This window comes from Strix aluco, chromosome 29 (assembly GCF_031877795.1).
Source record: "Strix aluco isolate bStrAlu1 chromosome 29, bStrAlu1.hap1, whole genome shotgun sequence".
Taxonomy (NCBI): Eukaryota; Metazoa; Chordata; class Aves; order Strigiformes; family Strigidae; genus Strix; species Strix aluco.
The window spans coordinates 3694842-3718402 of NC_133959.1; the positions used below are offsets into that span (position 1 = coordinate 3694842).

General features: G+C 63.3%; 3 protein-coding genes across 8 annotated transcripts; 1 reads left to right on the forward strand and 2 right to left on the reverse strand.

Annotated features, from left to right (window-relative positions):
• Positions 1 to 232: 232 nt before the first annotated feature.
• ANKRD24 (ankyrin repeat domain 24) lies at positions 233 to 8946 on the reverse strand. Of its 4 annotated transcripts, XM_074808759.1 has the most exons (20): positions 7551 to 8780; positions 6338 to 6468; positions 6156 to 6244; positions 5786 to 5850; positions 5509 to 5566; positions 5358 to 5428; positions 5032 to 5138; positions 4758 to 4945; positions 4166 to 4194; positions 3904 to 3996; positions 3295 to 3399; positions 3133 to 3177; positions 2915 to 3013; positions 2765 to 2837; positions 2532 to 2653; positions 2021 to 2452; positions 1340 to 1501; positions 866 to 1003; positions 707 to 772; positions 233 to 517 (listed from the first exon to the last, which is right to left on the reverse strand). In XM_074808759.1, exons 1-20 carry the CDS (start codon positions 7617 to 7619, stop codon positions 440 to 442), a joined length of 2220 nt encoding a protein of 739 aa, XP_074664860.1. In that variant the 5' UTR covers positions 7620 to 8780; the 3' UTR covers positions 233 to 439. The 4 variants fall into 4 exon arrangements, with proteins under 4 accessions (XP_074664860.1, XP_074664859.1, XP_074664857.1 ...); XM_074808758.1 differs by lacking the exon at positions 7551 to 8780 and adding an exon at positions 8893 to 8946 and having other exon boundaries at positions 1340 to 2452; XM_074808756.1 differs by having other exon boundaries at positions 1340 to 2452.
• A 604-nt stretch (positions 8947 to 9550) lies between these two features.
• On the forward strand, positions 9551 to 16889 carry SIRT6 (sirtuin 6). Its single transcript, XM_074808656.1, has 8 exons — positions 9551 to 9673; positions 10863 to 10990; positions 11359 to 11541; positions 13931 to 13990; positions 14438 to 14533; positions 15157 to 15237; positions 15564 to 15687; positions 16435 to 16889. Exons 1-8 carry the CDS (start codon positions 9608 to 9610, stop codon positions 16768 to 16770), a joined length of 1074 nt encoding a protein of 357 aa, XP_074664757.1. The 5' UTR covers positions 9551 to 9607; the 3' UTR covers positions 16771 to 16889.
• A 423-nt stretch (positions 16890 to 17312) lies between these two features.
• Positions 17313 to 23487, reverse strand: CREB3L3 (cAMP responsive element binding protein 3 like 3). 3 transcript variants are annotated; one of them, XM_074808655.1, is made up of 10 exons: positions 23429 to 23487; positions 22451 to 22559; positions 21052 to 21176; positions 20618 to 20873; positions 19708 to 20133; positions 19524 to 19630; positions 19299 to 19367; positions 19102 to 19186; positions 18205 to 18301; positions 17313 to 18132 (listed from the first exon to the last, which is right to left on the reverse strand). In XM_074808655.1, the coding sequence occupies exons 3-10, from the start codon at positions 21172 to 21174 to the stop codon at positions 17949 to 17951; spliced, it is 1347 nt and encodes a 448-aa protein (XP_074664756.1). In that variant the 5' UTR covers positions 21175 to 21176; positions 22451 to 22559; positions 23429 to 23487; the 3' UTR covers positions 17313 to 17948. The 3 variants fall into 3 exon arrangements, with proteins under 3 accessions (XP_074664756.1, XP_074664755.1, XP_074664754.1); XM_074808654.1 differs by lacking the exon at positions 23429 to 23487 and having other exon boundaries at positions 19708 to 19839; positions 20018 to 20133; positions 22451 to 23405; XM_074808653.1 differs by lacking the exon at positions 23429 to 23487 and having other exon boundaries at positions 22451 to 23405.
• Positions 23488 to 23561: the final 74 nt, after the last annotated feature.

The window sequence follows — 23561 nt, forward strand, 5'->3', positions numbered from 1 at the left end:
CCGCCCCAGACCCGCAGGAAAGCGGTTTTGGCTCTGGCCAAGAGGGTTTCAACCCTTCCCACGCCACCACCCCGCTTCCTTCACAGTCACCCGCTCCCATCTGGGGACTTCGGGGTTGGAGGAGCTGATGGCACCAATCCCCTACTGTCCCCAGCTCCGCCAGCCTCCCCCACAGCCCCAGCACCCGTGTCCCCATGCCCGCCCTTGGCCCCTACCGAGATGAGCCGTCCTGTTAGCGTGAATATAAATACTTTATTGCTGCTGTGCTGGGGTGTGTGGGGCAGCAGGGGGGCTGGTGGGTGTGGGGGTGTGTGTGGCAGTGACAGGGTGCTGCTCAGAGAAGCAAAAGGGCACAGAGGGTGTTATCACGGGCCTGGCCCCCCAGGCGTGTCACTGGCTGTGCCACCAACCCCTGCGGCACTGCCGTGCTGGCAGGGGCTCATCTGCCCTGCTCCTGCAGCCGCTGCATCCTCAGGATCTGGCACAGGAGTTTCTGCACGTCCTCATCCATGTGGCCCTGGGGTAGAGGGGACATTGGTGGGGACATCAGAGGGGACATTGGGGAGTCTCTGTGTGTGGGTTGGCACTTGGATCCAGCCCCTTGGCTGCCTCCCACATGCAGGTGGGCACCGAGGCGTGGCTGGCTGGTGCCCCAGTCCCCCATCCCGGTGTCCCCAATTCCCCCCCAGCCACGTCCCCATCTCACCTGCACTGCGTAGAGGAGGTGGCTCCGGTACAGCGTCACCACCTTGCTGTGCCGCTTTTCTGTCTCCTGCAAGAGAGGAGAGGGTTTGAGCACAGGGCTGGGGGCTTGTGGAAGCCCAGAGCCCACCAGGTGATGGCCACAAGATCCCCCAGTACCCACCACCAGCTTCTCCTCCAGCGCCCGGATCTTGGCCTGGAGCGCGGCAGTGTTGGGGGGTGACTGTGGTGGCCCCCGGGACTCGGGGAGGACGTTCAGGGCTTCCTTCAGCCTGAAAACCTCCTTGGAGAGCTCAGTGATCTGCACGGCACACACAGGTTACAGGCACCGAGAGCCCCAACCCCCCGGGGTCCACCCCTGGCCATGCCCACGGCCACCCCGGTGGCCCCTGCGCCTGGCAGGGGCAGAGCTGGGGCTCTCCCACCCCCTCAGCCCCTGTTTTCAGTCTTGGATTGGGGAGGAAAAAAAGGGGAACAGGTGGGAGAATCTGCAGGGAGGGGGCTGTGTGTGGGCACTTCCGTGTGCAAGCGAGCATCTGTGTGTAGGTGCGTGCAAGCAGGTGCGCTTGTGTGCAGCGCCCGGGCCACCATGTCCCCTCCCAGAAGCCCCCCCTGACACCTCGTCCCTGTCCCCTACCTTCCTGTCCCTCTCCCTGACCAGCCGGGCCGAGTCCTCGGCGTGACTGTGGAGCTCCCGCAGCTTCCGCGCCTCGTCCTGCGCCTCCGCCAGCTGCTTCTGCGCGGCAGCCAGACGCTCCTCCGCCGCCTGCCGCTCGCTCTTCATGAAGAGCGCCTGCCGCTGCACCCGGAACACCTCCTCGCACGTCTTCTCGTGCCGCCGCGACAGCTCGCCCAGCCGCTGGGCTAACGCCGACGCCTCGGCCTGCAGCCCCGCCTGCGCCGCCTCGTGCTCTCCCCGCGGCACGGCCTCCGCCAGCTCGGCCTCCAGCCGGGCGGCCTCGCGCCCCTTGGCCTCCACCGCCGCCTCCAGCCTCGCCGCCCGCTCCCGCAGCGCCCGCGCCTGCTCCTCCAGCGCCGCCATGGCCCGGGCGTGCTCCTCCCGCGGCACCCGGCCCTCCACCTCGGCCTGCGCCTGCCGCAGCCGCGCCAGGGCCTCCTCGTGCTCCCGCCGCCCCACCGGCCGGGCGGCCAGCTGCTCCCGCAAGGTGCCCAGCTCAGCCTCCCTGCGACCCAGCGTCTCCCGCAGCTGCTCCAGCTGGGCCGTCACCTCCTCCTGCTGCCGCACCAGCTCCGCCACCCGTCGCTCCAGCACCCCTGGCTGCGGCTCAGGGCCGCCCGCCGCTCGCCAGTCCCGCACCTTGGCCTCCAGCTCCCGCCGCAGGGCCTCCGCCTCCGCCTCCGCCTGGCTGCAGCGCTCCAGCAAGGCCTCCTTCTCCCTCAACGCCTCCTCCAGAGAGGCCCCCAGAGAGCCCGTCGCCTCCACCGCCTCCGCGCCGGCCTTCAAACGGGCCTGCAGCTCCTTCACCCGCCGCTCCCGCTCCTCCAACGCCGCCTGCGCTTGCCGCAGGGCTGCCCGGGCCTCCGCCAGCGCCGGGCCTTGCTCCGAGGCACCGCTCTGCCCCTCCGGTTGCCCACCGGCCTCGTCCCTCGCACCCGTACCCCGCGGCGGCTCCAAGCGCTGCGCCCGCAACCGCTCCAGCTCGCGTTGGAGGGCGTTGTATCGGCTGGCGGGCACGAAGTCCCCCGGGGTGGACGAGCTGCTTTCATCCTGCTCGTAGTTCTCCAGCACCTGCCGAGGAGACGGTGACATCCTCGGGGGCCAGGGGACAGGCAGGGAGGGACAGACAGACAGACAGACAGGGACTTGCCTGTATTTTCTCCCTCAGCTCCTTGTTCTGAACGGTGAGGGACTGCACCTGCCCCTGCAGCGTGGCCAGCAGCTCCTCGGCCGAGGGGCTCAGCGTCTTCTTGGAGAGCAGCAGCTCCGCCCCTGCGGGGTGCAGGGACTCTGGTGCCGTGCCCCCACTCCCCACCGTGGGGTCCCACCTCCCCGAGGGCTGCGCAGTCCCACAGCGGCCTTGGGAGGTGAGCAGGGCCCTACCTGGGAACGCCAGTGGGTCTCCCTCCTCGTCCTGCAGCGTCTCGATGTCATAGCTCGTGTTTTCCTTCTCGTTCTGGGGGTGCAGAGTGGCAGGGGTCAGCCCCCCACGCACCCCAGCCCCTGGCACTGCCAGCTGCTACCCGCACCTACCTCCAGCGAGGACAAGCGGCTCCGCAGAGCCTCCACCTCCTTGCCCAGCCGCTCCTTCTCACCATCGCGTGCCGCCAGCCGCTTCTCCAGCTCCTGGATCTGTGGGGCAGGACACGGGCGTGGGGTCCCTTTTGCTCCCAGCAGAGTCCCGACAGCATCCCCAGCACTGGGATCCCTCAGCGAGTCAAGGCCACCCCTGACCTCTTTACTGGCCTCACCTGCTTCTCCATGGAGCGCAGGGAGCCCTCGTCCAGCTCTGCCCGCTAGCAGGACATCGAGAGAAAAGAGGGAGGGATAAATGCTGTCCCCATCCCGCCCGTCCCCTCCGCTCCCGAGGGACGCAGTGGCATCTCCCCGGTGACCCTGCGGCTCGCTGGTACCTCCCGCCTCTGCTTCTCCTGCTGCTCCAAGCCCCGGATCTTCTGCAAGAACTGGGCCCGCTCCTGCCGCAGCCGCACAATCTCCTCGTAGGCGTCCCGGTCCTCCTGCAGCGCCAAACCTCAGCGCTGGGCACTGCTGGCCCCCTGCCCGCTGCCGGCCCCCTCCCGCCCACCCTCACCAGGGGGGCTGTGGCAGGCTGAGCCCAGCCAGGCTCAGTGGCCACTCTCCAGGCACCACGTGCCCCCTCGGGCGAGCCACGCTCTGGGGCATGCAGGGCGCTTTTGGACACCAGAGAGAGAAGGGACGGCTCTGGCAGGGCATGGACCCCTCCAGCGCCAGCACAGACCCCCGGGCAAGGGGTGTTTTGGGCCCGTGGGGTGGATAGAAGGGGGCTGATGGCCCCCACCCTGCCAACAGCAGGGGCTCGGGGCCTGGGGTGCTGCAGACACCCCAGGAGTGGGGATGAAGCCTCGGGTGCGGCTCAGGCCAGCCCATGAGCATCCCCACCACTGCCGGGGCAGGTGAAGCTGGAAAAGTTTCCCTGAGTTGGCCACGGTTTGGCTACCAACGGGGTGCAGATGGGGAGCTAAGGGGGACCCCTCGCTCACCTGGCTGGGGGTGCCCAGGGGAGGCAGAGGGGCCTTCCTCTTCCTCGGGGTGCCGCTCTTCTCCCTGATAGACGACTGGCTGGGTGAAGACGTCTGTAGAGACACCAGGGCAGAGGGTATATAAACATATAAACACATACAAACTGGCCTCCCTCCTTCCTGACCTTCACCTTGGAGGGTCCCAGGGCTCCCAGGGACTCCCCACCAGGGGCTGGGGCCAGGCCAACCCTGATGAGAGGTGGGCAGCCAGGCAGGCCCTTACCTGGGACGTCTGCTCAGTTGACTCCTCTTCTGTGGGGCAGAGCGGGAGAAAAGAGAAATTGGGGAGGTTTAGGGGGTCGTAGGGGTGAGCACAGCAGGCAGAGCCTGTGTGGGTACAGAGGCACCTCTGAACATGCTCATACAGGGGTGGGCACTTGGTGGGGCAGAAACACACACGTGTGCACGGGGGGCACATGCAAGGGGCACACACACAGACAGAGAACTACATGGGTGTGTAACTGCAGGGATGCACACACGTGTGCAGACACGGGAGACACGTGCACACAGACATGCACACACAGACACACGTGCACACCGTCTGATGCACACACTTATGACCCGTGCTTGAAAACACACGTGAACATGTGTGTGCAAGCATGTGCAGACACTGAGACGGACAGCTGAGGCTCAGCACCACCCCGCAGCCCTCGGCTGGTGACAGCACAGGCAAAGGTGTGGGAAAAGGGGGTGTGTGCCCCCCAGGCATGCTCAGCCTCCCCCAGCCCTGCCCCAAAGCACCCTGCGGGGTGAAAACACCCGCGTGGGTCCATCCCCTGCAGACAAGGAGCACTGGGGCAGCACGGCTGCCTTACCGCTGGCCCAGGACCGGCGCTGAGCAGCCTCCTGCAGGAAGTGCTGGATGAGAGCGTTGCCCGTGGCCAGGCTGTAGTGTGCGGCATCGTGACCTGTGGAGTCCACCACGGCCACCCGGGCACCGGCGTTGACGAGCACCTCCACCGTCTCCACGCTGCCATTCTCACAGGCCAGCATCAAGGCTGTCCTGAGCGGAGCGGTGACAGCAGAGGTGAGAGGGCCCATTCTCTCTGTCTCCCGGTCCGCCCCCAGTCCCCACCAGTGCAGACTCACCTCCCCTGCAGGTCCCGGCTGTTGACAGCCGCGCCGCGGTGCAGCAGGTACCGGCACAGCTCCGAGTGGCTCATCTTGGCAGCAAGGATCAGTGGCGTGGAGCCATCCTGGGCAGGGTCAGGTTGGGTGGGGATGTGCAGAAGAGCCTCAGATCTCCCCACGAGGCATTCCGTTCCCGTTATCTCCCAGATTTCCACATCCCACCCACGGTGTGTTTTCACCCCAGGTACTGCCAGCCCAGAAGCTGCTGCATTTCAGAGGCAGCCCCAGCCTGGGTCCTTGCTGTGCTGCACAGCATGGCAGGGCGAGGAGCAGAGGGATCTCACCTTGTCCTTGATGTTCAAGGGAGCCTTGAAATCACAGAGGATCTCTGAGCATGAGATGCAGCCGCTGACCGCTGGGGAGAAGGACAGAGGCTGAGCGCTCTGCCTCCCACAGGGACATGAGCAGGACGGGGCTGGCACTGTCCCCACTCACCTGCGTGGTGCAGCGCTGTTCGGCCGCTGCCGTCGGCCAAGTCCACAGGGCAGGAGGCCTGAGGGAGAGAGTCTGGGTTACAGGACAGGGGACAGACAGACTGCTCGAGTGGACATGGCTCCTTGGCATGGTGGAGGGCTGAGAGGATGCTGGGCTGAGCAGGGAACCACCACGCCAACCAACGCCACTGGTGAGGGAAGGGAGTTCAAGGACAGAGGACACCGCGCTGGCACAGCACCCTCCCTCCCTCGCAGCACAGCCCTCCCAGCCCCGGTACCTGCAGCAGCTTGCTGACGCACTGTGGGTGACCATGCTTGGATGCCAGGTGCAGGGCAGTGTAACCTGAGGAGAGGGACAGACGGACAGGTCAGGGAACAGACAGTGGGTCTGTGGCAGAGGGGACCAGCTGGGTGACAGACAGACGGATGGGCACACAAGAGGATCTGCTGGACTGGGGCTGAATAGGAAGGGGACATCCCCAGAGCACCATCGGTCAGTGCTTGAGTCCCTGTAGGACGCTGGGACAATTTACAGCCCCCACAGGTGTGGCCATCCCCTCTGTCCCCTCAGCCTCAACACTGGGGAGCGCCGGTGGCCCCGGCTGGTCCATGGTATTAGCCGGGGGCGCATGGCGGCCATGCCCTCACCCGAGCTGTCCTTGGTCATGGCATCCACACCGTGAGCCAGCATGGCTTCCAGGCAGTCCACGTTCCCCCGCATAGCAGCCAGGTGGAACCTGCAGCAAGACCAGGGGCTGTTGGACTCATGTCCCTGGCTCCCAGCCTTGTCCCCAGCCCCGCGTGTCCCAGGGACGTGGGTCAGCGCTTACGCAGATTTGCCCTCCGAGTCCAGCTTGGTGGGGACCAGGCCCTTGCGGACGAGGAGAGATGTCACCTTCCCAGCATCGTTGTAGTCCACAGCTTGCAAGAGCTTCTCATCGTTCTTGGTCCAGTCCTGGCTCTGCAATGAAGCCAAGAGGAGGCTGTGACGGGTGTGCTGTCCCCAGGGACGGGCAGGGTGCTGGCTGGGCTTGGGTGCCTGTCCTCGTCCCCGTCCCTGCTATCTTCTACCCATCCCTATCCCCTGGGGTGGCCATCTCTGTGCCAACCCCTTTCCTGGGTGCTGTGGTGTCTGGCCCCGAGGTAGGGAGGGTTTAGCTGGGACAGCTGACTGGGATCAGGATCTCCTTCAGCCCCCTGCCCCACTTTGCAGTTCACAGACCAGGAGCTGCCCCAGTTTAGCTGTGGATGGGCCGGGCTGTGACCAGCCAGGATTTGGGAGCAAGCCAACACTGCCTGGTTGTCCCTGCCCCAGGGTTTGCCCGCGCCATCCCCAAAACCCCATTGCTAAACACCCGCCTCAGCCCCAACCCTGCCCAGTTCTCCCCACTGTTCCCAGCCCTGCTTTGAAGGGACCAAGCCAGGACGAGCACAGCTGGCAGTGAGAGCAGTTCCCCTGGGATGGCTCCAGCCATCCAGACACAACGCTGTCCCCACCCCTGCGCAGGACTGGGGCTGGATGGGAACTTGCTGACCCAGTGGTCCTGCGCATCCCCATCCCGCGGGAGCGACCCGCAGCGGGACAGGACCAGCACGGGAAGCCCTGGGTTCACCCCGCAGCCCGTGACGACAAACCGGAGCTCGCTGCGGCCGCGGCGGCAGGAAATGGATGTCACCTTTCGGGAGCTGCTTGCATCCTGCCCCTCGCCAGCCTGGTGCCCGGTGCCAGGCACAGCACCTGTGCCGCTATGCCCGCCGGGGGACCCTACAAGCCCCTCCAGCCCTGTGGGGCCAGGGGACCCCATCCAGGGGTGGGGAATAAACCAGTCTCCCAGGGTTACTGGGCAAAACTGGGAGGGTGGTGCCTGCTCCCCCCCCCCCCCCCCCGCCTCTTGTCATGCAAGGACAAAGCAGGTTGGAGAGGACGCAGCCGAGCGCCGGGATGGTGATGGGGAAGGAGGGGGTCCAGGTGGGGTGGGGGTGACACGGCTTACCCCGGAGGACGTGACCAAAGGGCAGTGGAGATGGAGGACAGGGACGTACCGCGAAGGAGGCAGCGGCACAGAGGCAGATCTGCTTCATGGTGTTGAGGAGGAGGCGGCGGGCAGCCATGCACCCCTTGCCCCCCGCCTGGGCGAGGGCAGGCTGGGGCTCCAGGCCGTGGACCCCAGACCCCAGCTCGGTCCAGCATCGCTGCCCGGGCGGGGGCCGGGTCCTGCCGCAGTGGGAGCCGGGATCCGCCTCCCTCCATCCCTCCGTCCCTCCTTCTTTCCCTCCTTCCCTCCCTCCTCAGCATCCAGAACTCCAGGCACCCCCCGCATCCCTGCCACGGAGCAGGTACCAAGGTCCCAGTCAGGGATCAGCCTGGGTGCTGGTGTCCCAGATCAAGTGGCTGGGCGGGGGGGGTGGCTTTCCCACCCCATGCTCAAGGTGAGGCAGCAATGCACCCCCAAACCAAGGGCATGAGCATCCTCCTGCCACCCAGATCCTGCTCCCTGAGGAGGGGGACATGGGACCCCCTGCCCTGCCCTGGGGGGCACAGCCTTACCTCCCCCCACAGCCCTGGGGCCAAGGGAGGGGCAGGACCCCCTGCCTGCATCTCAGGGGCTTGGCAAACTTCCCTCAGGGAGGGAAGCCCAAAATGCAAAGGGTCCCTGGGCAGCTGTCCTCGAAGAGCTGTGGGGGTGGCAGGACAGCAGAAGCCTCTCACGCCTCCCCACTCAGAGAAGCGTGGGGAAACTGAGGCACAGAGCACCCCAAGCAGGGCAGTGCACAGACTCCACATGGGGGGCTTCAACCTGTGTCCACGTGTCCCCAGTGCACATGGCAGCACTGGGGACAGCACTGCCACCCTCTTCCCAGTGTGGAGGATGGTGAGAGCCTGTGGCCCTGTGCCAGGCTGGTGCTGAATAATTGAGGAGCATTGACATGCTGGTTCCACTGGCTGTGGCAGCTGGAAAGCTGGCAGCCATCCCTAGGAAGGGGACAGGGAGGGGACCTGGGACCCACTTCTCTCTCCCTGCTGCTGCATTTTTCCTTTGCTCTGTCCCACTCCCAGCAATGCCCCTGGGAGCACCCTTGGGTGCACCGGGAGCTCAATCCCACCAGCCAGGGTGGCAGCGCTGACCTCCATGGGGCTGCTGTCCCCATCGTGAGCAGCCACCCCACGTCCCAGGGCAGGTCTCCATGTCCCTGTGACATTGGGGACATCCTGGGGAAGATCCCCGTGTCCTCACATCCCTGTGAAACACGGGACATCCTGGAGAAGATCCCCGTGTCCTCACACTCCTGTGAAACTTGGGACATCCCAGGGCAGGTCCCCATGTCCCCGTGGACATCCCAGGGCAGGTCCCCGTGTCCCCATGTCCCTGGGGATGGCACTCACGTCTGCCTTCTTGAACTTGGCCTTCAGGCTCTTCATGGCGGCTCCAGCCTCAGCCCTGTGGCACCTGGACAGGGGACAGCCGTGCTCAAAGGTCTCTCCCCCACCGATGTCAGCTCAGCCACCCCCAGAGCTGCTGCTCCCAGAGCCCCGTCCTCGCCTGCCGTCTGCCCACCAGCCGTCAGCGCCCGGAGAGGGGGGGACCAGACGCGAGGGAGTTGGGTTACGGCCCGGCTGCGGTTACAGCTGGCAGCGCTGGGCAGCCGGGGGGGCTCTGGGGGAACAAGCCCCGTTTGGAGAGGGGATCTGCTTGCACCCCCGAAATGCCCAGGGACAGGGAGGCGAGGGGACATGGCCCGGGGGGCCCAGGCCCGGGGGGTCTGATAGCAGCAAGGTCGGGCTCCTTGGCCCTCTTGGAATGTGGGGCTGCGGGTAGTGTGGGGCACGGCTGGGCCTGACCAGCCGACACCCCCTGCCCTACTTGTCCCCCTCCTCCGCCTTATCGCAGCCCTGGCCGGGGTGGGGGGACAGTCGAGGCCTGGCGGGGTGAGGGCAACCAGCCCCCTCAGCCCCTTCCCGCCCGGCACAAAGATGGCGGCGGCGGCGCCCTCCCCCGGGCGGTGCCCTCACGGCCGCCCCGCCCCTCGCGGCCTCCCCGCGCGCTTCCGCCCGCCCGCGGGGCTGGCAACAATGCGCGCTCCGGCGGCCGGGACGGGCCATGGCGGTGAATTACGCGGCCGGGCTCTCGCCGTACTCGGACAAGGGCAAGTGCGGCCTCCCCGAGGTGAGCGCGGCGCGGAGGGGCCTCCCGGTCCCACCCGGGGCCTGCTGCGGCCTGACGGGTTTCCATGGCAACCGGGCCCTCGGCCCCGTGGGTGTCTCCCGCGGGGAACCCAGCACCAGAGACCCCTTTGTGTCCCCCCCAGGCCCACCCCATGGCTCCCTCCTTGTCCTTCCCAGCCCCGAGGGTCCCTCCATGTCCCCCGTAGCCCCGTGGCTCCCTCCTTGTCCCCCCTCAGCCCCGTGGCTCCCTCCTGTCGTTGTCGTTGTCCTCCAGGCCCAGCACTAACCCCCGGTTTGTGCCCCCCCACTCCCCAGGGGCTCCCAGCCGTGAGGGGACCCTTTGTATTCCCCAGCGCGGATCCCCAGGGTGGGTGTGAGGGGCCTGTCCCAGGCACCGCGGGGGTGATCCCAGCCCCGTGGCCCCCGCAGTACTCGGGAAGCGTAAAAAAACAGGTTTTGGGGTGAGGGGACAGGGACACGCAGGGGCCTGTCCTGAGCCTGGGGGGGGGTGAGGGGGACAGGGACACGCAGGGACCTGCCCTCAGTCCCCATCCCCAGGAGACCGGGCTGGAGAAGCATCTCGGAGAAAATAAATCCTGTGCCCGTGCCAGAAAGCCGGGTGGGCACACGGCCACGTCCAGCCACAGCGTCCCCATGTCCCCCACCTCCACGGCTTCCCATGCGCTGGCCGTGCCTCGGCCCTGTCCTGTCCGCAGAGCCGGTGGCTGTGCTGGTGACAGCTGGAGTTGAGCACACGTGGGGTGGCACTGGCTTCGCTCCTGTCCTGCAGCCGGCAGTGCCCTGGAGCCCAGCCACTGCTCGGGGTATCAGCCTCCTGCCAGTGTGAGCAAGAAATACCCTCATCTGCGTTAGGTGTTTTAAGCCCTTACCCTCCTGGAGATGGGTTATCCAAGCTGTTTCTCTCTCATTAAATGCTTTTGTCATCAAGGAATGTGAAATCTTTCCTTTCATGGATAAGAAAGAATTGTGGTTTACAGAATCACAGAATCATCAAGGTTGGAAAAGACCTTGAAGATCCTCCAGCCCCACCATGAACCTCACCCTGACCGTTCCCAACTCCACCAGATCCCTCAGCGCTGGGTCAACCCGAATGGTTCTGTGCCGGGAGGTGTGTAGGATCTATCTCTGCACCCTCTCCATTCCCATGGTGGTTTGTCTCTTCTGCTCAGATTTTTGACCCGCCAGAGGAACTGGAGAGGAAGGTGCGGGAGCTGGCAGACCTGATCAGGAGCTCCTCCAATGTGGTGTTTCACACAGGGGCTGGAATCAGCACCGCCTCGGGGATTCCCGACTTCAGGTAAGGGCGGTGGGCAGCAGGCGAGGGGTTGGGAGGATGGCACCTCTGCCGAGTCCATCTCACGTCTTGTAAAGCTCTGGACTGTGCTTCCTGCTACCCCAGCCAGACCTACTCCATCCCTCCTGTCTGGTTCTGGATCCAGTTGAAAATACCCTTTCCCGCCCACACCCCCATTTGATGTTAAGCCGTACCCACAGAAGCCCTACGTGCGCTCTTCTTGCATCAACAACAGAAACCACTGGTGATCCACAACCTTTGTTTAGCAGTGCCTTGCTCATCCTCCATTAATAGGGCTTTTGGTACATTTACAACTGTCATCTTCAAGCCTGAGCTCTCAATTCTCACTCTTTCTGTCCCCATCGCTGCAGGGGGCCCAATGGTGTCTGGACTATGGAAGAGAAGGGCCTCTCCCCAAAATTCGACACCACCTTTGAGAATGCCAGGCCCTCCAAGACTCACATGGCGCTGCTGGGGCTGCAGAGAGTTGGCATCCTGAAATTCCTGGTCAGCCAGAACGTGGACGGCCTTCACGTGCGTTCAGGATTCCCACGGTACTGCCTCTCCTGCCCTGTCTCTGGGTCCCTCGTGCCTTTCCCAGCTGCTGCCACGTGGCTGTTCTTGCTGCCCCATTAGCGTGACCTCACGTGCAAGTGTTTGATGCTGGGGCTTGATTTCCACAGCTGGCTGGGGGCTGTCTGCCGTGTCTGATACGGGGAGCAGAAACGGGGATGTGCTGGTGTGGGAAGGGGTATATAAACCAGCTTGAACTTAGAGAGAAGAGGTTATGGTAATAATTCAGGGGGTGATGAAATGAAGTCAGTCTCAGTTGATGCTCTCTAGAAGTACACCCAGAAACTGTTTGTTCACAAGAAAAATGATCAGGTCGCAGTGTTGCATGTCACCACCCATCAGCTGAGCGTGCAGCTGTGAGCAGCCCAGCTGGGTGGCTGCCTGGGGGCTCGTGGCCCGGGGAGTCAGGTGTCAGCTTCAAGTAGGCCACATGCTCCTGGGAACTGGGCTCAGAGCCATGCTCAGGGCACACAGTCCTTTCCACTGCCTCTGTGCCTGTCCAGAGGGGTGAACAGACAGGAGAGAGGACGGGAGCATCTGAAACTGCTCCTGCAGAGATGCGTGTCGCCCTGTTTTACCAGTGTTGCTAGAGCTGTCTCAGAACACTGGATCTTGTGCTATTTTAGTTTGCTTAAATTGAATTTCTTGTGAGAAAATAAAGGCGGTGCTGCCCCAGTGATGAAAGCATGCCCGGGCCCAAGATAGCCTTAAAAAGTGCTTTGCCTCTCAACAAATTTGCCAAACTGCAAGTGTGGTGAGACAGAGAGTCCCGTGGTTGGAAGTGCCCTGACTTACTGCCGTGGTCTCTGATTTCCTCGCCCGCTGCGATGAGGTCAGGGATCCTGCGTGGCCGCGTTCCCGCTGCGGGGAGCTGCGGCCTGTGGGAGCCGAGGGTACCAGCTCTGTGCTCCCTGCGTGGGTGGGGGCTGAGGTGCATTTAGCAGAGCAGTGGCCGTTTCAAAGATGCCCTCAAAGGAACCTGCCTTTCCATTAGCACTTGCGGCAACGGTCCTTCAAGAAACTTCAGCCTGTTACAAAACCCATTTCCAGCACTTAAGACCAGTGAGTGAGTGTCTTGAGAGGGAAACTGCTTGGAGCTGCCTGGAAAGGAAAGGGGAGAGCAGCTGATTCAAGTAAGAAAATAAAATGGAGTTGGGATGAGAACGAGGAGCACGAATGGGACCTCGGAGAAGATGAATCTCACAAATATCTTCAGCCATCACTGGCTGAGCAGAGAGCTGCCTCCAGGGGGTATTTCCTATTATTAAAAGCCCTGAGTCCTGATTCCTGCTTCTAGCACATTTGCCTTTTTAAGCTAAAAAACCATGGGAGAAAGAATAAAAAATAATGACCAGAACTGTGCTCCCTGCAGCCCAGTGCCACTGGTTCCCGCTCTGGTTTAGCACAGCTCTTCTGCCCAAGCATGTGCTTAAGTAAGCTCTGCTGAACTGGGGCCAGAATGGGGGAAAATCAAGTCAGTCCTGTCTCCCTCCACTCTGGAGGTGGTTCCCAGTCACCATGGGGCTTGTGGGAACACAGGGAGAGTGTGGCCTTGTTTTCCTTTAGCTTCTGCGCTTCGAGACTCGCGCTGAGCTCGAGGGGAGTTTTAGTCAAAACAAGTGGCAAAGGCTGGAACCGTGCAAGGACAGAGAGGAACACTGAGTGCTGAGAAAAGCAAAGATCCCGCTTACTACCGGGTGCAGAGATTTGAGGCTGAATCAGAACACGGGCTGGAATCACTGCTGCAGATGGAAGCATTTAAAATTAAAAAGCCAGGACGTGCTGTCCCTCCCCTTAGTCCCAGCTGCGGTGACCATAACGTAGCACTTCCGCGATGGAGAGGAAACCGTGGCACAGGCGGCCTCTGGCCAGATCTGAACACGTCCTCTGGGTCTCCCCTGCCCTGCGAGAGGGACAGCTCTGCCCAGACTCCCTTTGAACAGTATTTCTTGTGTTAAATGCACAAAGCAGTGCTCAGTGTGCCATAGTTTTGCCAGCGCCTGCTTGCCCTCTGTGTGGTGGCCACGCTCAGCACAGGGAAAGCCCCCACAGTCAGTGGCCGGGCCAGCTGCCTCCCTGCAGCAAGGCCAGGTTGTTTTGTGGCACCCAGTGCCCCCCAGAGCCTGCCTGACACTGGTGCCTTGCTCTGATGTAATAGTTACACACAAATATGGCTGCAGTTCCCCTCAGTGCTGACCCTGTGCCTGTCCCCAGGCAGAGGGTCCCTGCCACCCCACATCACCTGGCAGGTCCGATCTGGCGGAGCTGGGAAGTGGGGAAGCCCTGGTGAGGAGGGGGTTCGGGCACTTTCCCTCTTGCCCCCAGGGCTCTCACCCTTCCCCAGCTCACCTCTGCCTTTTCTCCCTGCAGGGACAAGTTGGCTGAGCTCCACGGGAACATGTTTGTGGAAGAGTGTGTGAAATGTGGCAAGTATGTGAGCCCTGAGCCTGGGGGGGGGCATCGGGGGGGGTGGGGGCTTTCTTGCTGTCCCTGGGGAGCGATGGAGGCCCTGCAGATGCCGGGGGCTGCCTGCCTGGCTGGCCTCTAGTGCAGTGCGCATGGGGACATGGACAGATCTGTCTGTTTGAATCCTAAACCCTGTTAAACGGCGGGAAATAAACATTCTGGGAATTCTCTGTTGCCTGGGAGGCTCTTGGCAAACCCTGCTCCTGGTGGCAAGGCGGATGTGCCAGCGGGGCTGCCTGCAGCAGGGCCTGGGCCTGCCAGCTGGAGAGAGAAGGTTGCTACAAGCTGGGTTTTCCATCCTGGCTTGTGGCAGATCTCTGGGGCTGTTGGTCAGAGCCGCAGCGCCTGGTTCGAGACGCGGGCGGAGCGCGGGGAAGGGTTTGGCGCTGAGCGGCACCGTCTCTCCCGCAGGCAGTACGTGCGGGACGCAGTCGTGGGCAGCATGGGGCTGAAGCCAACGGGCAGGCTGTGCAGCGTCACCAAAGCCCGGGGGCTGCGGGCCTGCAGGTACGGCTGGGACACTGGATGGGGGCTCCCGAGGGGACGTGGGGTGACAGGGACCCGTTCACCTGCGCGAGTGGCTCTGGTGCGCAGGCTTGGCTTTGCAGGGCTGGCCCGACAGTCCCTGCAGCTCAGGGGAAGAGGTAGAGGGTGTAGGGGAGATGTCTGAAGGCCCCAGCACTGCAGCTGGAGGTTCCCTGAGGTGACCTGGCATCCAGACACGCTCCACATCATGCTTCCTCACCCAGGCTCACCGGGCCCAGCCCAGCTGCTTTCCTCATCCAGGCTGGCGGCAGGCTGGGGGCTCCGGGCCGCGGGGCAGAGCCCTGCAGGCTCCGCTCAGATGCCGGGGAATGAAAGGTGCATCCCAGCTCTGAACTGGGACAGCAAAACTGGGGGTTTGGTGGCACTGCAGCACCAGCCACAAAATCCCTCATGCAGGTGAATTCTGTGCCTTCCCTCACCTGCCGGTGGGTCCCCTCGGCTCGCCTGGGCTCTCTCCGTCCCCTCGCAGTGCTGGGCTGGGGAGGGTGGGACAGGATCTGGGTCGCTGCCCCCTCTCTCAGGGCAGCTCTGCTGCCTGTTCCTGCCTGACAGGGGAAACAATGGTCCCTGTGTGTGTTTTCTAGAGGGAAGTTAAGAGACACCATTCTGGACTGGGAAGATTCCCTGCCCGACCGCGACCTCACACTGGCGGACGAAGCCTGCAGGTACCTGTGGTGGCTGCGGACGCCTGTGGCTCGCGGTGCCCCAGGGTGGTTGCCGGGGCTCCCCATCCTCTGCCCGCACCACGGTGGCCCTTGGGCTGACCCTGCCTGGCTCGGTGCGTGGCGTTTTGTGCCTCGCAGCCCTGAGCCGTCCCCACAGCCCAGCAACACCCAGTTCTCGCCCCGGAAAGTGGCCAAGAGAAACCACTGCAAATTCTGGCCACGGCTTGGGAAGCTTATAGAGTCCACAGCGGAGCAGGGTGGGAGAAGCAACCTGCAAACAGCCGCGGCTTTTTCTCTGTTCTGGATGTTTTGTCTCCTCCCTACAGGAAAGCTGATCTCTCCGTCACTCTGGGGACCTCTCTGCAGATCAAACCCAGCGGCAACCTTCCGCTGATCACGAAGAAGAGAGGAGGGAAGCTGGTCATAGTCAACCTACAAGCAACCAAACACGTGAGTGAGAGCGTCCTCGCTGCTCCACGCTCTGAGCAAGTTGCTCCACGCTGCTCCTTTCCCCTCGTGTCACTTCTTTCAGCCCCGTCACAGGTTAGTCCCTGCACGTCGTCCCCTCCCAGGCAGCCAGATACAAGAGTGGTCTCGCTCAGCAAGCGAACAGGCTGGGGGGTTTAAACCTGCAACTGCCAATAAACACCTAAAAATGGAAGGTAAATCTTAAAAGCAGGATAAAAACTCAGCCCAAAGCCTGATGTATCCTCCAGTGAATTGTATATTCTGCACAATATACAATAACTGCACACACGTAACCCCTGCCACGGGGCAGAGGTCAGTTCTTGTTCAACCCTGGTTTTGGTGCCTGATTGTCCAAAGTCTTTGGAATAATGAGAGCTGGGGAGTTTCTGGGATGTCACCAGAGCTGCCTTGTCCCTGTCCCCCTCTGTCTGGGGCTCACTGCCTGGCTCTGCATCCCTGTCCCCGTTTCTGGGCTGTGCTCCGAGGTGGCAGAGCCCTGCCAGCCCGCGGTGTAGCCAGGACGGGAGCCCTGGAGCCTGCGTGCAGCTGAGCCACCGCCCAGGCCCTGTCCCCATGTGCTCCTGGGGAGGGGACATTTGTCCCCCAACGCTGTGTTTGTCCCCCAACGCTGTGTTTGTCCCCCAACGCCGTGCTTGTCCCCCAACGCCGCGTTTGTCCCCCAACGCCGTGCTTGTCCCCTAACGCCGCGCTTGCCCTCGCTTGCCCCAGGACAGACAGGCCGACCTGCGCATCCACGCCTACGTCGACGATGTCATGACGAAGCTGATGAAGCACTTGGGGCTGGAGGTGCCGGAGTGGACGGGGCCGGTGGTGGTGGAACACGCTGAGCTCACCAAGCCTGAACAACTCTTCAAATTGGAGGCCGAGGCTCGCGGGCTGCTGAAGGAGGAGCCCCTCTCCCAGCACAACGGCACGGGTGGGCTCTGCCCTGGCCTGGGGACCACACTGGTGGAGCGCCGTGACAGTCTGAAGCAGGAGTGTCCCAGCCCAGACACGGGGCCGACGACGGTGAAGAAGATGAAGGTGGAGCCTCTCCTCACCTGACCCAGACTGTTCCCTGTCTGTCTAGACACTCGTCTGTGCCGCTTTTCCTACCGACTTTTTTTTATACCCTTAAACATTGTCCCTTTTTTTATGTAAGTATTAAACACACTTGAATTGTGCGTGTTGGGGCAGCTGCACCCACCGGCCCGGGAAGGGCGTTGCCTGCTTGAAAAGGGCTGAGCACCTCATTCCCTCTCTGCGAGGAGACAGTTGTGGGGTCCAGCAGAGCTCGGAGGGGCAGAGGGACGAGGGTGCTCAGCGCTGGGGCAGTGACACGAGGGGGTCATCAGGGCAGCTGGTGCCATCTCGGATGAAGCCAGGGCTGGGCAGAGGTTGGGATGAGCCGTTGCGCTCTCCTGGCTCAGCTCTGCCCGCAGAGCCGGTCCTGCGCCTGCTGGAGATGGTCCTGGGAGGGGAGGGGACTGGTGCTGGCCGAATCCTGGCCTGGCGCAGGGCTGGGAGCTGGGGGATGGTGCCCCCCCCTCTGCCCGCTGCTCCCAGGGCAGCCCTAGGCTGGGGCTGGCCTCGTGTCCCAGCTTTGTTGGACCCTGTTACCTCACAGCAGCTGCGCTCAGCTGTCCCTGGCCCAAGGGTCCTTGAAACCTTGTGGATCACCCCATATTAAACTACAGCAGGTGGATTTTTTCCAAAATACTTGTATTCAGAGATGAAAATAAAGCTTAAAAAAAAAAAAAAAAAGAACAAAACCAACCAGTTGCAACATCAATAGCCGACCAGCCCAGGGCCCTTCCAGTTCCCTCGTCCCCATCCTGAGTGACCCTGTGTCCCTTCCGCAACTCCTGCTGCACCCAGGGGGTAGGAGCAGCCCCTTCCCTCCCAGTAAGGCCAGTGGGAACCGGTCTTCTCTTCCCAGTTGACAGATAGAAGCAAAGCCAAGCGGGTCCAGCATCTGCCTGCGCCTGGAGGCAGATCCTAGAGGGGTCACCCCGAGGGCTCGTCCCATAGGGGATGAGGTGCTGAGCCACCCCATCGCACCCCCGCGGTCCCTGGGGGCTGCTCAGAGCTCCTCGGCCGGCTCCAGCACCGCGGCAGGGCCAGCCTCGGTCCAAGCCAGCGATGCCAGGCCCTGGCGCGGAGCGGGACTGGCCCCCGACACGGTGTCGGCTCCGTCCCCGTCCCCACGGCTCAGCTCCTCCGAGGCAAGCGGCTGCGTGCCGTTACGGGGGGAGGCTTTGTCCAGGCGGGGGGTGAATGTGCGGCCACCGAAGGCTTCGTGCAGGGTCTCGGGGGCTTTGCCCAGGCGCTCCGGCCACAGCGGCTCCGGGGGCTTCTCGTCCCCGGCTTGGGGCTGTGTGTAAACCACGCGGGAGGCGGCCGCGTTGTGCAGGGACCTGGAAAAAACTGAGTGCGAAGGAGGGTCAGGGCCCGCCCTGGTGCCCCGAGCTCCCGGCACGGCCCCGGCGCAGCCCTCACCTCGCACGGGTCTGAAATCGCCGTCTGCTTCGGCCTTGCTGGAGGCAAAGGGGCTGATGGAGGGGAAGACGATGAGTGCGAAAGAGAGCAGCAGGACCTGGGGGCAGAGGGGGGACGTCACCGTGCGCAGCAGTGGAGGGGGACCAGGTTCTGGGACACGGCTCCCAGGGAGGGGGCTGGTGGCAGAACCAGGACTGTGTCCCTCCTTCCCCTGTGGTGCATGTGCCCCTGCCAGCACACCTCCATCCATCCATCCATCCGTCCATCCATCCCTTTCCATCCATCCATCCGTCCGTCCATCTCTATCTATCCATCCCTTTCCATCCATCCATCCATCCATCCATCCCTTTCCATCCATCCGTCCATCCATCCATCTGTCCATCCATCCATCTGTCCATCCATCCATCCCTTTCCATCCATCCATCCATCCATCCATCCATCTCCATCTATCCATCCGTCCAACCATCCATCCCTTTCCATCCATCCATCCATCCGTCCATCCATCCATCTCCATCTATCCATCCATCCAACCATCCATCCCTTTCCATCCATCTATCCATCCAACCATCCATCCATTCCTTTCCATCCATCCATCCATCCATCCATCCATCCATCCATCCATCCCTCCCTCCCTCCCTCCCTTTCCATCAATCCATCCATCCATCCATCCATCCATCCATCCATCCATCCCTCCGTCCATCTGTCTGTCCTCACATACCTCCATCCCTTCTTCTACCCATCCAACCCTGGAGCATCCATATATCCTTCTGCCTTAGCACACGTCCGTCCCTCTGTCCATCCTTCCACCCACCCCTGCCAGCACATCTCCGGGGCTGTGTCCCTCCCTCCCTCCCTGGAAGCGAGGAGGCCGTGGGGGGGTTTGGGGGCTGCACGCACCGCGATGCAGGTTCCCGTCTGCGCTGCCTTGTTGCTTGACTGTACCACGAGGGCCTGGAGCTTCTTCAGCTGCTCCAGGAGGGACCTGGGGACAGGGAGAGCCCATAAGCACCCCCAAGCCCCTCCTGGCCCCTAGCAGGCCTGGCCAGGGTTAGGGGGGGGTAGTTCCAGCCCCATCCTGCCCCGGGAACACCTACGAGTTCTGCTTCTCCAGGTGAAGGACCTTCCTCTGCAGCTCCTGGTTCTGGGCCGTGCATGCCGACATCCTGGGGGGACAGGGAGAGGGGATAATGTTGGGGGGGGACAGCTGGGGAGGCTGGCAAGGAGCAGTGTGGCCATCGCTGGCCAGCTGGGTGCCCCCAGGGTGCCTGGGGCGGGAGTAGGGTGCAGGCGTGCCCAGAGCAGGGGTTTGGGGGCCGTACCGGCTCTCCAGCCCGTCGATATACTCCTTCTTCTTCTTGCGGCTCTCCTGAGCCGACTGCTTGTTCCTGATCTTCCGCCGGATTTTCTTCAGCACCCGCTCCTCGTACTGGGGGAGACAGGGTGGGGGGGTCAGCGCTGGGCCCCCCCCACCTCCACGCCCTTCCCAGGCACGGTGAGACCCACCTTGGTGAGGGGCAGCTGCGTGGGCAGGGACACCCCCTCCTTCGCCAGCAGCTTCTTCTCGTCCTCCGTCAGCACCAGCTCCTGGAACTGCCCCTGGCTCTGCCTCAGCAGGGAGCTGGGCACCTGCGGCTGCTGCGGGGCCACCGATGGGTGATGACCCCGCGCCTGACCCCAGGGACCACGGTGGGGACCGCGGGATGGGGAGGAGGGTGGGATGGTGGCCTGGAAGGGCCGTGGGGACAGGAATGGGGAGGGGATCATGGTCCAGGAAGGGACAAGGCTGGGGAGGAGGAGGGATGGGGACACTCACGGCGTCAGAGCTGCCTGAGAGCAGCAGGTCCTTGACGGTGAGGGTGCAGGATGCGGGCGGGGAGACCACGGGCAGGTCCTGGCTCTCCTCCAGGAAGAAACCAGGGTGCCACATGTCTGGGTGATGGGAGAGCAGAGGCTGTCAGCAGTCCTGTGTCCCCCTCTGTCCCCAGTGGCCCCAGTGCAGGACCCCCACCTCTGCCATGGCCCAGAGCTACAGTGACTTGCTGCCACCTACTAGTCCAGTGGCCCTGGACTCTGTCCCCCCAAACTGTCCCTCTGGTCCTGCCCCAGCCCCCCCCAAACCCCCTGCGTTGCTCAGCCCACCTCAGCACCCCCAGTCCCCCCAAACCTCCCTCCACTTCCAGTCTCCCTCACTAACACCAGTCTGCCCAGTTCACCCCAATTCCCAAGCTCTCCCGCTCCCCCTGGCTCCCCACCCAGTCTTCCAGACCTCCCAGTCCTCCCCAGTCTGCCCAGTTCCCTCTGGTGCCCCCAGCTACTCTAATTTCCTCATGATCCCCGAGAGACCCCAGCTCCTCTGTGTCCCCAGTGTCCCCAGTCCCTCCAATACCCCCAGCCTCTCTCTCCTGTGGCTCACCCAGGTCGATGGAAACCTCAGGGTGCAGGACCCCAGCCCCCCCCGGGAGGGGCAGAGTGCGGCAGGGGTTGGCGTAGGGGTACAGCACCTCGCTGGGACCCCCATCATAGCACCTGGGGGGGCTGTCGAGCTGGTCAGAGGGGGGGTCCTCGGAGACCCCGCTGTCACTGGCGGCTGGGGACCAGCTGGGAGAGTCCGACACCGAGTCCCCAGAGCCCAGGATGGAGCTGAGGAAGTCCTCACCGTCCTGGGCACTCTGCAGGGACACAGGCACCCGTCACCCTGGGGTGTCTGTCACCCTGGGGTGCCCACAGGAACTGCCTGTGCTGCCGGGTGGACCCAGCTCCTGGGCAAGGTGTGGGGATGGGGGTGTCTCCTGCCAGACCCAAGGATGAGGTGGGGATGGGCCCCCCCCTCCAGCCCGGGGGACTCACCCCGTCCTTGTGCCAGGTGCCCGGCGGCATCCCCAGCTCCACGCCACGGAGGATCCCATCCTGGCGGTCGAAGAGGAGGTCCAGCAGGTCGAGGCTGTCGAGGCTGCCCACGCCAGAGGCCATGGCTGCGAGGTGGCAGGGTCAGGTCCCTCACCCAGCCCCTGAGACTGCTCCCCCTGCCTCCCCCCCCCTCCTCCTCCAAGTTGCACAGCCCCAGGGACACCCCGAATTGTGGGGCGGGCATGGGGCTGGGCAGAGGGAGCAGGGAGCACGTTTGGGCATGAGCACACGTGTGCGGGACCACAGGGAGGTGCATCTACCCACGTGTGGCTGCGTGTGACCACGTGGCCGTGTGCCCGGTGGGCTGTGCCCGTGGCCGTGCTGGCACACGCGTGTGCAGAGCTCTGTGTCTATGTCCACGCAATGTGCACGTCTGTGCCCACGCGTGTGCCGGCAGCTGTTTGTGAGCACACGTGGGCACATCTGGCAAAGCCCTACGGTGCGGGAGGGCGAGCACAGGCACGCAGGGGCTCAGGGGCATGGCAGTGGCTCCCCACCCTGCCTCCTTCCAGCAGCTGAAACTCCCAAATCCTCTATTTTTTCCCCCAAGAGAACTGCACAGGCAGGGGCTCCCTGCAGGCACCCAGTTGCCCCAGCTCCACCGTGCTCCCCAAGTTCAGGAGCAGGATGAGCACCCAGACTCATGGACTGGGTCAGCTCCCCTGTGTGACTGCTCCAGAAGATCAGGTTAATCATTTTGGGTGGCAAGCGGAGGGGGAGGAGACTGCTGTCACCGGCCAGCCCCAAGGAGGGGACTCAGCCCTGCTCTGCCACTGCCACCCCAGGCACTGCTCGAGACCGCGGACTCAGAGAAACCCAACAGACCAACTGACCAGTTGCCCAACCGGCTGATCAGCCAACTGACAACCCAACTAACTGACTAGCTGACCAACCAGCTGACCAACTGACCAACTGGTTGACCAGCCAAATCAATGAACCGATCAAGAAACAGACCAAATGGTCAACCTGTTGGCTGACCAACTGATTGACTGACCAAACAACCAACCCACTGACCAACTGACTGACCAGTCAACTGTCTGATTGATTAATCAACCAACCCACCACCCAACTACCCAACCCACCACCCAACTACCCAACCCACTCCACCCAATCACCCAGCCCATCACCCAACTGCCCTTCCCAACCTATTAAGCACAGACTCAAGTGTCGTTCAAGCCAGGTTTGGGGATGGTCACCATCACCATGATGTTTGGCTTGCCAACCCACACGAGGGGCCTTATTGTACCCTGTCCATCCTCAGTCCTTCCAGTGAGCCCTGATGACCTTGTGGGACCACCAGGAAGAGGGACCCCGTTGAGCGCCGGCAGCCAGGACGTACCTGTGTGAGATCCCGCACAGATCCGTCCTGTCTTCACAACTCCCTTGGTGCGCTGGGGAGCAGGACAGACACTGAGACCAGCCACCTCCTCCTCCTCCTCCGTGGTGTCCTGACCCAAGTGGCAAAGTTTAAACTCCAACTGCTCAGAAATAACATCCTGGATTGCAAAATCTCCCATCCCTGATTGGGGATGGTGGTGAGCGATAGCAGGGCCGCCCCAGGGATGGACCTGCTGCGCTCCGTAACTCATTAGCCAAATGTTTTTGTCCTCCTCCGCTGAGCAGGGCAGGAGGGGCCCAGGGCTGGCGAGCGAAGTCCGAGTGCTGTGATTGCCCATGAACTTTCACCCATTTTTGGGGACAATTTCCCTTTTTTTGGTGAGCGTATCAGCATTAATCACATTTGATAGGTGTTGAGAACAACATCCGGTGAAGACGTTGACTTGGACTCTACTACTTATGGCTTCCTCCACAACAAACCTTGGTCGCCTCCAGTCCCTGCGGCCCGGGCTGACCTGGGAGCCTGGGTTGTGCTGCCTGCCCAGGCGCTGCCTGCCGGAGGGGCTGCCTGCACCCTCCGTGCCTCAGTTTTCCCTGAGGCTGTCTGGGGGCCGAACACACCACAGTTTGTTGGCCGCTGCCTTCACCCCTCCCCATCGCCCCGTGGTGGGGGTGTCAGCCCAACGTGTGTCACCCGTGTCACCCTCCAGATCCCCTGGGATCCCCCCTGGATCCCCTTCACGCAGGGAGGGGACGGGTGAGTAAGGCAGCGTGTGACCCAGGCGTGACGTGGGGACAAGGCCACGTCCCGTTATCTGCCGCTCGACGCCCTCTGACCGGGCGGCAGCGGGGAAGGCAGCTGCCCGCGCTGGCTGCCGCTCCCTGGTTTATGGCCCTGCGGCGGAGACGGGAGCCCCTGGAACCGGGCAAAGGGCACCCGCCCGCCCGGCGCCACGGTCCCCCCGGGGCTGCTAATTACCCGGCTTTGTTAGGGCCCTCGAGCATCCCCTGGGCCTGGTGCGTGGGGTCAGGCGGGAGGGCAGTGCGGGCAGGGGACGGGCAGTGCGGGCAGGGAATGGGGGGCTCCTGATAATTGCGGGGTCGCTAATGGC

Coding starts and splice junctions, on each gene's coding strand:
- ANKRD24 (XM_074808756.1), bottom strand. CDS start 7,619: ATGGCTGCCCGCCGCCTCCTCCTCAACACCATGAAGCAGATCTGCCTC. Junction 6,245..6,337: donor GACTCGGAGGGCAAATCTGC/GTAAGCGCTGAC, acceptor GTCTTGCTGCAG/GTTCCACCTGGCTGCTATGC. Junction 773..865: donor CGCTGGAGGAGAAGCTGGTG/GTGGGTACTGGG, acceptor CCTCTCTTGCAG/GAGACAGAAAAGCGGCACAG.
- SIRT6 (XM_074808656.1), top strand. CDS start 9,608: ATGGCGGTGAATTACGCGGCCGGGCTCTCGCCGTACTCGGACAAGGGC. Junction 10,991..11,358: donor TCGGGGATTCCCGACTTCAG/GTAAGGGCGGTG, acceptor CCATCGCTGCAG/GGGGCCCAATGGTGTCTGGA. Junction 11,542..13,930: donor GTGCGTTCAGGATTCCCACG/GTACTGCCTCTC, acceptor TTCTCCCTGCAG/GGACAAGTTGGCTGAGCTCC.
- CREB3L3 (XM_074808653.1), bottom strand. CDS start 22,787: ATGGGCAATCACAGCACTCGGACTTCGCTCGCCAGCCCTGGGCCCCTC. Junction 21,177..22,450: donor CTGTGCGGGATCTCACACAG/GTACGTCCTGGC, acceptor GCCACCTCGCAG/CCATGGCCTCTGGCGTGGGC. Junction 19,368..19,523: donor ATCGACGGGCTGGAGAGCCG/GTACGGCCCCCA, acceptor CTGTCCCCCCAG/GATGTCGGCATGCACGGCCC.